Source organism: Dermochelys coriacea, chromosome 10 (genome assembly GCF_009764565.3).
Source record: "Dermochelys coriacea isolate rDerCor1 chromosome 10, rDerCor1.pri.v4, whole genome shotgun sequence".
NCBI classification, from domain to species: Eukaryota; Metazoa; Chordata; order Testudines; family Dermochelyidae; genus Dermochelys; species Dermochelys coriacea.
Window position 1 is genome coordinate 46,518,022 of NC_050077.1, and position 12,440 is coordinate 46,530,461.

Here is a 12,440-nt window from a genome sequence, read left to right on the forward strand (position 1 = left end):
TGGGCCAAATTCTCTGTGGCATCACTGTCCCAAGCCTGCATTGCACCAGGTACGTACCAGTTTGGCAGACTTGGAGCTGGTGCAATGCCCAGGAGGGACGAGTGGAGTAATGGCCCTGGGAAGTGCTGGGCACTGTATCCCTTAGGGACACTTAACACTACCAAGAGATGATATTGGCCACCCTCACCTCTCTGCCCTGGCCCCACCTCCCATCTCTCACAGACTTGCTGACATCTCTGTTTGGATGCTCCCTGGTCAGATGGAGTCAATGGGCCTGGCCAATCAAGATGTGACAAGGATCTGGCCTACTCCAGAATGGAATGTCTCCTCTTTTCACATCCATCGCCCCTGTTGGCTCTGCCCTTCTCCGCTCCCAGGCCTGCGCTCCTTGGCTTTTCTCTCTCCTCCTCCTCCAGCTCCATCCCTTCTTGCTGGGTCTCACACTTCTGTGTAATCTCTCCTTCATCCACTCTTCCTCCCTGTGGCCGTGCTAAATCCCTGCTCTGCTCCAGCTCTGCCCTTAGCCTCACCCCGTTCTCCCTCTCTGCCTACTGCTCACTCACTGACTCTCTGTGCTCTCATGCCTCCCCCCCCCGGACAGCTACTCTTTTAGGGTCAACTTCCCACATGCAGCTTTACACCTTCGCCATAACCCAGAGCTGCCTCTCCATCCTCCTCTATCCCTCTCCGCCTTCAAAGTAATCCCTCCTCGCATCTCTTCCTGCACCCTCGCTCTGCTCTGCTCTTCGTCTGTGCCTGTCTGATTAGATGGAGCTCTCCAGACTGGGGAGCCAGTCCTGCCCATGTTTGCAAAGCGCTGTATAAACTCATAGCCCCGTAACAATAAGTATCGAGTTAGCAAGGCAGGGGGTCTCTGCCCAAGCAGGGTAGGCATCAGAAGAAACGGGCTCTCATCCTGGCTCTGGGACTTCCTTGGCTAAATCACTGCTGTGTCTCAGTCTCCTTGCCTGTAAAACAGGGCTTATGACATGCTCCTGTGTGAAGCACTTGGGGTCTGTGGGGCCCAGGGAAGAGCCAAGTGCTGTAAATGAATATTGAGGGTTCCTGGCTGTAGTCTGTACTCTTGGATCTCTTGCACGCAAAGCTATGAAGAGACATGGCGTGAATGTCGCAGCTCGGACCCAGCCACACAAGGTGATTGTTACCTTGAATTCCACTCCAGGGGCTGTAGAGCCCATAAAGGAGACTCCTGCTGATCATGGAACACGCTCTGAAAGGCTTTTATGAGCTGCTTGCGATGACTATGGAGGAGGGATTGTCTTGTGCATTAGGCTTGGGGCTCTACTCCTGGCTGTGCGACTGTGGGCTGAATCTTGGTGTCTCAATTCCTGCTCCACTCAGTGGGGATAGTCCCGTCTTCGGAGGGTGACCCAGAGAAGCCACTGACGCTGCTGAGGAGCTCAGATACTGCAGTCCTGGGGTGACACACCACAGATATGTAGTTACAACTTAGTTTCTTGGAACTGCTTTTGCAATAGCTGGCTGTGCGTTGGGCCTCACATGTCTGGCCATGAGCTATTGCCATTCCCACATGAAGCTAGACCATGCCTTGGCTGGCTCTGCTGCTCAAGCAGAAACCCACTCTCCTTTACACTTGCAAAGAGAGAAGAGCTGTTTTCCCCTCTTTTGCCTCTCAGCCCCCCCACCCCCAGTTCAGATATTAGCAGTGCTGTCCCTTATCGGCTCCTTCACTGCACACCTGCAAAGGCAGGGAAGTTGGTCACATCCCAGTAGGTGGGCACCTCTAGGACACCTGCTCTATGGGAGGGTGCCAGACATGTCCCTCCCCTTCTGAAGTTCCCTTTGCAACTTATCAGCCAATGACAGGTTTCAAAGTAGCAGCCGTGTTAGTCTGTATTCGCAAAAAAGAAAAGGAGTACTTGTGGCACCTTAGAGACTAACAAATTTATTTGAGCATAAGCACCTGAGCCCTACACTCTCTCCCTTGGCTGCTGCTGCCGCAGGCTAAGGTCTGGCTTGTAGGGGCTCTTCTGCAGCTTCCCCTTTTGTCTCTGCTGAGCCCTGTAGTAGTGGATCTCTTCTTTCCACCTGTCCCTGCTGCCACTGGAACCCCTCAGCACCCAGCTCAGGGAAGCAGTTCCTTCCCCACCTCACTCCAGTGCCTGCTGCCTCCAGGGAAGGGGACCCAGAGGAAGGGTCCCCCAAGCAGTGGTGGGGGAGGCAGAGATGGAGAATCCCCAGAAGGCGGTGGAGAGAATCCCTCAGAGGCACAGGGGCAAGGGAGGACAGAGCAGGAGAGGTGGGGGGGGTCCCCCAAAAGGGGAGCAAAGTGGATGGTGACAGCATGTCTCCCATGAGGTGGTAGGCAGGGAGGGGCCACCACTGCCTTTGTTGATCTTTTAAAGTCTTGTGTTGCCTTTCTGTTCAGTGTTTGACTTTACTGGAGAATCCCGATCTGCAGTGCGACACTTCCAAGAATTAGCCTATTGCTCCCGTCCCCCAGACTCTAACTAAAGGGTACTGCAGCCTCCCCAACAGAATAACCCTGCTGTAGCTCAAACACAAGGCGGGGCTCATGGGGGGGGCGGAGGTTCCCTGTGGTCTGTATGATGCAGGAGGTTATGCTGGATGATAATTCTGGTCATTTCTGGCTCTGAGTTTCCCTGAACAGCCTGGAAAAGGCCACACCTTTGTGTGAAGGATGGTGTGCGGGATGTTTCCACATGGCCTTTGGAGGAAGTGCTTCCTGGGCTATGAAGGGGAAGGAAGCTCCTGTCCTCCAGCATGCAGCGGGGCTGGGGCAGGTTGGGACAATATGGAGGAAGAGCAAGTGAACAGTGCATGGTTGTCTAGCCACCTTGCCTCTACAGAAATGCAGCCTGTAAAACCGATCAGAATGTTTGCAGGAAATGAGTCTTAGATTAATAGCTTGGGATTTAGAGCTGTAATTATCACTGTCCGATGCAAACCTCCTTAAAGCTGGGAGGTGACTTGGTCATTGCAGCTTGCACAGTGTGAGTCTCTGCCTGTCTGCACATGGAGTCCTGAACACAGCCTCCAGAAACAGGTGACTGACTGAATTAACCAAGGGCCGCTTGCTAGAGTGGTTTTCCCTTGGGGAGGAGGCTAATCACAACCAGAGTTAGAGCTGCTTAGATTGGAGGAGAGAGCATATCCAAAAACACCATAGGGAGCTGATAAGAAAACCCTGCACATTGTAACAAGCACTCGCATGTAATTCAGCCACATACTGCACAGAAGAGGAGAAGTTTTAAAGGAATAACACATGGAGTGGGACATGCTTCCCAATACGCCCTAAGATAAATGACCTATCTAGCATTCTGCAAAACTAACTGAAGCATGATCATTAGTCTTGTTTCTGCAGCAGAGATGGACAATCCTAAATCTACCTCCCTCTGCACAGGAACTCCCAGTAGAGAGATCTCTGCATTAAAGCAGCTCTCCTGAATTTGCCCTGCACCCCTTATCTGGACAGGAAGCTGCTTTGTAGAGCAGGTAGCTAATTCGGGTTTGCTTGGGGCAGACCCACTGACGGCTGATCTCTTTTGCCACAGCTGATCCGGGTAGGAATGTATCTGTTTCCCTGGCTCAGAGACCAGCCAGTCACACGTGTCATGATGTCATTCCACTGAAAAGGCAGGAAACATCTGTTGTCAAATAGCATTTGTAGGACACAAACCAACTGTGATGCAATCAGGGTTGTTTCTGTTCAATGGAAACTTTGGGCTCAGTTTACAGAATTTGATGCGTTGTGAAGAGCTGGTAGCTCCGTGGAGAACCAAGTGTCTGTTTTTTAACCTTAGGCTTAATCCAGTCCAGACATGCCTGCTTTGTCTAAAAGTGTCAATGTTCTCATCTCCTGGCTGTAGCTAATGTGACTGAATGTGGTCTAAAGGTCCACTCTTCCTGTTCAGGAATGAAGGGCTCCAATTTTTGCTCACAAATAGCTGGATTCTTAATAGCGTAAATTACAAGATTACAAACTGCGGTACTCTCTCGCTGTGCGACCTGCTGATTGGGATGAGCTTGGGGAAGAGACCCTGGCTGAGGTTTAATTTACTATTGATTCTTTATATCTCTGAGAACAAGATCTGCAGCCCTCCTTTCACATTCATTGTAATGCCCCATATGCTGATATGCAATTTCCTGTCCAGGATACCCCCTGCCAGAAGTGACCTGGTATAAGGATGATGAGGAGATGGACCGATACTGCGGCTTACCGAAGTATGAGATTTTCCAGCATGGAAACTGCCACACCCTGCAGTTATACAAGTAAGAAAGAAAGCCAGAGAGCATTTGAGTTTGCTGGAGGAATCCTCTTCATATAACTTGTTTTAACAGAGAGAATACGGATTATTCAGCACAGCCTGAGCTATCTGTTTCTAATTGTGTGAATGCCAGTTTGAGAGAGACACTTCTCAATCCTGCTTCCCTCACCCTCACCATCCATTCACAATCCTGAGCTTTGAATGCCTAATATGGTAGCCATCATCAGCTGTTCAGTTTGCAGCACTCACCAACTTTCCATCACCTCGTCCCTAATGCCACCCCATTCTGGTTATTGTCACCCCCTTTATTATTCTGACCCCCACCCTGCCAGCCCAGGGCCTCAGCCAGAGCCCCCACTACTGCTACCATTCTCTGGTGTAAGGCAGCAGGTGGGAGAAAGGTGGGGGTATTAATATCTTCTAAGTATATTAACTCTGGTAGCAGCATGCGTCTCAGTCCGCATGGGAGGAGGAGACCCTACAGAATGATGGGAGCTTTGAGATGAAAAGGCAGAGGAGCTGATGGTGAACAATAGTGGTGAATGCAGCAGACAGATAGATGGGATGAGGCTGGAACTTCCTTTTAGGAGTGTCCCAGAGTGGTTTTCGGCAACCTTGGTGAAGCCACAGTCAATGGAGTGGTGAGGACAGACTCCAGATTGGAAGAGGTCAGGAGGAGAGCTGGGTCAGAGGAAGTTGAGGCCGTTAGAATAAACAGCAGGGTTTTCCCAAGCTCTGCCCACTAACCAAGCTCTACCAGTGTATGATGCTGCTCGCAATAGACTCTACAGATGGTCAAATCATTGTCATGTGGGCTCTGCTGTTCCCATGGCCAGGGCTGAATTACCGTATTGGCATGTGCTAGGCCTCATCTCCCAGTCACAGGGTAATTTGAAAACTATTTTTAGTCCACTCAGCAGGTTAGTAGGAGGAAAGTGCTGGTATTCTCCCAGGTGCCACACGTGTGACACCAACATGAAAATACTCTCTAAACAGATTGTGCAGCTCTTAGTAATATGGTTGCCGTTCTCTTTTCTGGCATATGTGATCAGCAATGAAAGAACTCTTAATGTTGACATTCAAATTACTGTAATTGGGCACGAGAGTCAATACATTACTGAGATGCATGGGGCAGGTCACACCTTAGAGCCATTGTTTCAGGCTCTTTACATACTCAGGCAGCTGTTGCTGCATTGGTTGTGCTCACGTCACATTTTCAAGGTTTTCTTCACAACCTAACTGTGAGAAACCCTGCACATTGTAACAAGCACTCACATGCAACTCACTTTTAAAATGGAAGCTGAGATTCTGGCTAACGGCTTCAGTGTTCTGATTCAGTATATCCCAGCTCAATTCGAGTCCTGGGTTTTGGAGACCAGAGAGAATAAGGGAGATAGGACACTGTTTAAGGGTGGCACATAGCCACTGACACCAGCATGTGTTCTCCCTAAATTCATAGATCATGTTAAGTTTACAGGTGAAGAGTCAGCTCTGCTACACTGACTTCCCACCATAGGTGCCAACTTCTGCTTGTGCCAGTGGGTGTTCGACCCCCCTACCCTACTCCCCTACCCCTGCCCCGTCCCCGTTCCAACTCCGCCCCATTCCAACTCCTTCCCTAAATCCCCTCCCCAGCCTCGCCTCTTCCCCGCCTCCTCCCCTGAGCGTGCCACATTCCCACTCCTCCCCCCTCCCTCCCAGAGCTTGCTATGCTGCCGCCAAACAGCGGTTTGGAGGCAGCAAGCGCTGAGAGGTAGGTGGAGAAGCGGGGATGCAGTACACTCAGGAGAGGAGGCGGCGGTGGAGATGAGGTGGGACAGGGAGGGGAGCTTGGCTGCTGGTGGGTGCAGAGGACCCACTAATTTTTCCCCATGGGTGCTCCAGCTCCAGGGCACCCACAGAGTGGGCGCCTATGCTTCCCACTGACTCTGGATTTATACCACTGTAACAGTAAACACGTGAACTTCTTCCCTGAGTAAATGCAGCCATGTATTCAAACTTGGGTGTGTGTGCACCCAGCGCCCTGGAGCCAGAGAATTTTGGGTGAAGTACCTACAGAGGGGTAGCAGTTGTGCCTCATGGCCATAGTTCCTCCCTGGGCTATATGAGGTGGCACTGCTCGGATCCCCTTCAGTTCCTTCTTACCGCCTGGGACTCGAGTTGGAACTCTGTGTGGTTTTTACCTCACAATCCTCTATTTAGTGACTTTTCTAGTTTTTGTAGTTAGTTAGTGTTAGTTACCTGTAGTTTGTTTCCCTGGTGATATCCTCCCTAGGCTTCAAACATTGCCCGTCTTGTGGGGGAACGATCCCCAGCAACAATCCCCACACGCTGTGTTTTTTGTATTAAGGCAAGGCCCTTATCAAGGAGCAAGGTTTGATTTGCAGATCATTCACCAAATGGACTCAAGTGGCGAGGGATCTTCGTCTGAAACGGCACCTGCTCGAACGGGCCATGCGTCCTGGTTTGGCACCGAGGCTCTCATCAGATCGGCGATCACCCTCCCCACCGCTCTTCAGGAACCCCCCTCATGAGATACTGCTCCTTGATCAAGTCCATTTTCTGTCGGCTCTAGGAGCGGTGGAGGAGGTTCTGCCAGAACATCAGGGTCATAGTTTCTACTTCTGGTACTTTCTGATGCCCAAATCCAAGGAAAGGGTAAGACCCATTCTCAGTCTTTGTGGCCTTAACAAATCTATGAGATACATGAGGTTCTGAATGGTCACTTTTGAGACAACGCGGAGAGAATAGTTGACAAACGACTGGCTTGCTGCTCTGGACCTTTAGGTTATCTATTGTCATGTGGCGATTTTGCTGGGTCACAGAAAGCTCCTTCAGTTTGTCCTGGCAGAGCGTCATTTTTAGTACACGGTGCTTCTATTCGGCTTCTCTTCTGCCCCCTGGATTTTTTACAAATGCAAGGTCGTCGTGATGGCTTATCTTAGAAAGAAAGGAAAGAAAGGACATCTTCTCATATCTGGAGAACTGGTTACTGTGGGATAGGTCCAGAGAGGAAATTCTTGCTCATTTCGACACTACATTGTGCTTGCTTGACCGTCTGGGTCTCAGCCTAAATACTGAGAAGTCAGTTTTGGCTCCCACTCAGAAAACCGAGTTAGTTGGGGTCCTAAGCGATTCTGTGAGTTCGAGAGCGTTTCTGCCGCTTGATTGTTTTCAGGAGGTTCTCCACCTTTGCTTCAGTCTGCAGTCTCAGCCTACCACAACCGTTTGCGTATGCCAGAGGCTCTTGGATCACATGTCCGCTTGCGTGCAGGTGGTCCAGTTTGCAAGGTTGCACCTTCACCCCCTTCAAATGTTTCTCAGGATGGTTTATTGTCTGACTTTCACCCCTTGGACAGATTGGTCCGTCTTCCTAAACTCATCCTGGTTTCCTGGCAGTGATGGATGCGTCCAGACAATCCAGCCCTTGCCAGCCAGGTCTGTTGTCACTGGCACCTCCCTGATGGGCTGGGGAGCACACCTGAGTCCAAGGTCTGCGGTCAGAGTAGGAGTCCTTACTGCATATCAATGTGCTGGAGCTTTGGACCATCTACAATGTGTGTCACACTTTTGTGGACCATATCAGGGAGTGGTTCACTACTTGCCAATAATACCATGATGATGTATTATGTGAACAAGCAAGAGGGAGCTTCCTCCAGGCTCTACCTAGAGGTGATCAGGTTGTGGCAGTTCTGCATCGAGGAGACATTACTCCGATGAAGTGAGCTGTAGCTCATGAAAGCTTATGCCCAAATAAATTTGTTAGTCTCTAAGGTGCCACAAGTACTCCTTTTCTTTATTACTCTGATAGCCGACCATTTGCCAGGGGTCTAGAATCATCTCGTGGACCATCTCAGCAGGAATTTTTCCCTGAGTCACAAATGGTCTCTGAAGACAAGCATCCTCCAGGTCATCTTCGCAGCTGGAGACTCCCAGTGATCAACCCATTTGCTCTGAGAGACAACAGGAAATGCAATCTGTTCTGCTCTTGAGGGGGCCTCAGACCGGACTCCCTATCTGACACTTTCAGTTGGCAGTCAGCTCTCCTGTACACTTTTTCCCCCAGTCATCCAACAGGTCATCCTCAAGTTGAAGGCAAATTGGGCCAAGCTCATTCTCGTTGCCCAGGCATCGCTGAGGCCCTGCTGATTCTCCTACCTTCTTGAGTTGTCCATTCAGCCTCCCATACCGCTTCCTCTCCCTCCCTACTCGCTCAGAATCATGGTTGCACCTTGCCTTCCGCACTCAGCTCTCTGCATCTCCAGGTGTGGCTGCTGAATGAGGAGGAAGAGCGATAATTGGAGGCTTCTGTCCAGGACATCTTGGAGTATCTGCTGCACCATCAGTTGTCTGGACTTGCGCTTAGTTCATTGAGGGTTCACCTGGTGGCGATATCAGTGTTTCATCCCCCCATTCAGGGAAGATCAGTCTTCTCCAATGCCATAGTAACAAGATTCTTAAAAGGTCTTCTTGGTCTCCATCTTCCAGACTGAGAGCTGGTCTTTTTGTGGGACCTTAACACAGTCCTAGTGGCTTTGATGGGATCTCTGTTCGAGCCCCAGGTATTTTGTCCTTTTCTGCTTTTGGTCAGAAGGCTGCACTCCTGGTAGTGATAACATCTGCTAGGGGAGTTGAGAGTTTCAGGCTCCGATGGCAGAGCCTCCTAAAACACAATTCTCCAAGGACAAAGTGACTTTATGACCACACCCAGAATGTTGCCTGACATGGTTTCTCAGTTTCATTTGAACCAGGTGGTATGTTTACCCGTGCCTTTTTTTCCCCCTTAAGTCACATTCATCTCTGGAGGAGAAGTGTCTCCATATGTTAGATGTCAGGCAATGTCTGGTGGTTTATCTGGACAGGACTAAACTGTTTTGTGCTTCGCCTCATCTGTTTGTGCCATATACAGATCATATGAAGGGACAGGAGGTCTCTTCGCAGATGATCTCTAAATGGATAACATCCTGTATTAAGCCTGCATATGAAATAGCTTTGGCTACGTTCCCTCAGCAGGCATGAGCTCCATTCTGTGAGCACAAGCAATGGCAATAGCGTTCCTGTGTGACATCCCAGTCCTGGACATGTTGCAGGGTGGCTACAGGGGGGGTCCACACATTTACGAACTATTACACCATCACCGCAGCTTCCAGGGCAGATGCAAGTTTTCATAGAGTGGTCCTGCAGTTCTTGTGCAGATAGAGTCCCACCTCCAGGTGAGTGTGTGGGGGGGGGGGTACGGCTTGTGAGCCACCTACGTGGAATACATGGCTGCATCTGCTCGAAGACAAAGACATCGGAGTCTCGTCTCTGGGCATTCAGTGAGAGAGAACCAAGTGGCATCAGAGTGGCACTGCCCCATATAGCCAGGGTAGGGTCTATGGCCATGAGGCGTGAGCACCATCTCCTACAAGTATTGCTAGGCAAAATTCTCTGGCTCCAGCATGCTGGGCGTGCACACAACTAAGTAGAAACACGTCTGCATCACATCTCAAAGAACCACAATCACAGTAAGTAACCGTTTCATCTCACAGAAACAGGATCTCTGTTTGAGAGGAGCCCTAGAGCTGTGATGGTGGAGAGATTGCGTAGTAGCGTCTGTTGTGTTAATCTTGATGGAATATATGGGCCCAGAGAGTCAGAGGTGTTCACACATTCCTTTCACTGTACAGCATTAAACAATTAAACAAGGCTCAGTGTTATGGAATACAGAGACCTCCACCTGCTTAGCCCATTACAAATCTTTTCAACCTGTTATTAAAGAAATGGGGGGTGGGGGACAGTGAGATAAATTTGAAAGGTAAAGTATCAAGTAGGGCTTTCATTTTAATGATATTCCTTATTCCTTTTAGCTGTAGAGGGGTTTTAGGACACCGATCCCTGTCCTATGGTAATAATATGGTAAATGGTAATAACTGCCCCTTGTGTGGAGTGGGGGAAGAGAAGTTTTTTGTTAAAATGGCTGGAGCTGTCGTAGCTGTTGTGGTTAAAGTCTGATCTTACCTCCTAGAAGACCAATCGCTACAAACACACAAAAGAGGAGAGAAAAGAACACAAAGAGAGAGAACACAGCTTTTGGCTGGCTTGTACTTGTAATCTCACTGGTGGAGAAACACCGGCCCAGCACACAGTCTGATCAGCCACTCCAAGACAGCAAACTTGTACCAGCATCTGCCTGTTTTGAGCAGGGGTTCATAACCATTTTTTGAATTCCACTCCGACCTTGGCATTATTTTTTAATTGGGTTTAAGCAGGGGCTGGGGGTTTATTTGGGATTGGATGGGAGCTGTGGGAGGGACAGTTTGGGGGCTGTGGGTGATGTTGTGGGGGCGGAGGGACTGGGAGTGCAGGGAGCTGTGTGGTTGTGCTGGTGGGCACAGCTCCCTCTGGCTGGCTCCCTCCTGCACAGCCCATTCCCCATCTCCTCTTCTCTCCTCCCACTGTGCTTGCAGGCACTTGCAAGGGATGGACTCACCGCTGCCACAACAAGAATGGGACTGGTTTGCTAGGCTCTGGACGGACTCTGCCCACAGCACTATATGGGGCTCCCAGTGATGCCCACCACTGGGCTCTGGGGACTCTCCCTGCTCATCCTGCTGGTGGTCAGCTTAACACTGTGCTGGCCCTGGCACTGCGGGAGGTGGGCTTCGCCTGCCGGGTTGTGCATGTGGGCAACGGGGTGGCTTAGATTTGGGGGAGCTGAGCAACCTCCAGCCCTAGCCACCGTTACCTATGCTGCCTCCCCATCACAACAGAGGGACAGATGGGCCAACTTTGAGTGGTGTTGTGACCCTGTGGACCAGGTTGCAACGCCATTCTCTTAAACTGGCCTGGCTCACTGCACGCACCTAGAAAGTCTGACACCCACATCCCCAAGGTGAGAACTTCTGGTGTAGGGCATTGCCTCTCTGCCATAGACTCACAGCAGTGTTAAAACTTGTACAGTCTTGGCCGGCTGAGCTAGACTCTCATTAGACAGAAGGCAAAAGGACAGGGATAGGAGGGATAAGAAATAAAGTGGGGAAGGAAAAGGAGACCCAAAGGAAGGGGTGTTGACAGGAACCAGGCAGTGTTCAGGATAGCTCGGAGGTGGGCAAATTTTTTGGCCCGAGGGCCACATCTGGGTATGGAAATTATATGGTAGGCCATGAATGCTCATGAAATTGGGGGTTGGGGTGCAGGAGGAGGTGCGGGCTCTGGGGTGGGGCCAGAAATGAGTTCAGGGTGCAGGAAGGGGCTGGGTCAGGGGGTTGAGGTGTGGGGAGGGGGAGGGCTCTGGCTGGGGATGTGGGCTCTGGGGTGGAACTGGCAATGAGGGGTTGGGGGTGCAGGAGGGAGCTCTGGGCTGGGACCAAGGAATTCGGAGGGCTGGAGGGGGATCAGGGCTGGCAAAGGGGGGTCGGAGGAGGGGGTCGGAGTGCAGGCTCCAGGCGGCGCTTACCTCAAGCAGCTTCCAGAAGCAGCGACATGTCACCCCTCTGGCTCCTACACGGAGGCGCAGCCAGGCATCTCTGAGGGCTGCCGTGTCCGCAGGCATTGCCCCTGCAGCTCCCATTCACCACAGTTCCCAGACAATGGGAGCTGTGGGGGCGGCACTTGGGGCAGGGGCAGCGTACGGAGCCTCTTGGCTGCCCCTACACATAGGAGCCAGAGGGGGGACCTGCCCTCAGCCCCACTCCCCAGCTGGAGCTCCGGAGTGGGCCAAGCCCCAGACCCTGCTCCCCAGCAGCTCGAGGGCTGGATTAAAACGTCTGGAGGGACGGATGCAGCCCCTGGGCCATAGTTTGCCCACCCCTGATTTAGCTGGTCCAGCTGGGTCCTTCTGACAGAAGACATCTGTCATGATCAGGCTGACAAAAGCCCAGTAGTGTCATGGTTGATCCCAAGAGATGGTGAGGGTGGCAGCCATAATGGTGAAGCTCACTCCTTTTCTGTTCACCCATCTCTCAGCTGGCCAGCTAATTAACTTTAAGAACCCCTCCCACAAAGGGAGTGAAGGGTAGAATAGCCCATCCCTTCATTATTTTTCTCCTCTGTTAAATCTTATTTCCAATGCACTATGTTTGGCTCATTGATTTCCAGTCCCACCCTCCTCTGGTTTACCAGACATGATTGGAAAAGTCCTTGATACATCAGCAGGCCATTTGGTTGTTATAGATGACAGGAACCTTT

General features: G+C 51.0%; 1 protein-coding gene across 2 annotated transcripts in view; it reads left to right on the top strand.

The window, feature by feature from the left end:
- ALPK3 (alpha kinase 3) overlaps positions 1-12,440 on the top strand; it is a 96,768-nt gene that overhangs the window by 48,769 nt on the left and 35,559 nt on the right. The window contains exon 3 of one of the 2 annotated variants that reach the window (XM_038419636.2): positions 4,158-4,275. The exons of the other annotated variant lie outside the window; for it this stretch is intronic. Within the exon in view, the coding sequence (XP_038275564.1) occupies positions 4,158-4,275 (118 nt within the window). The remainder of the gene's footprint in view (positions 1-4,157; positions 4,276-12,440) is intronic. 2 annotated transcript variants of the gene reach the window in all.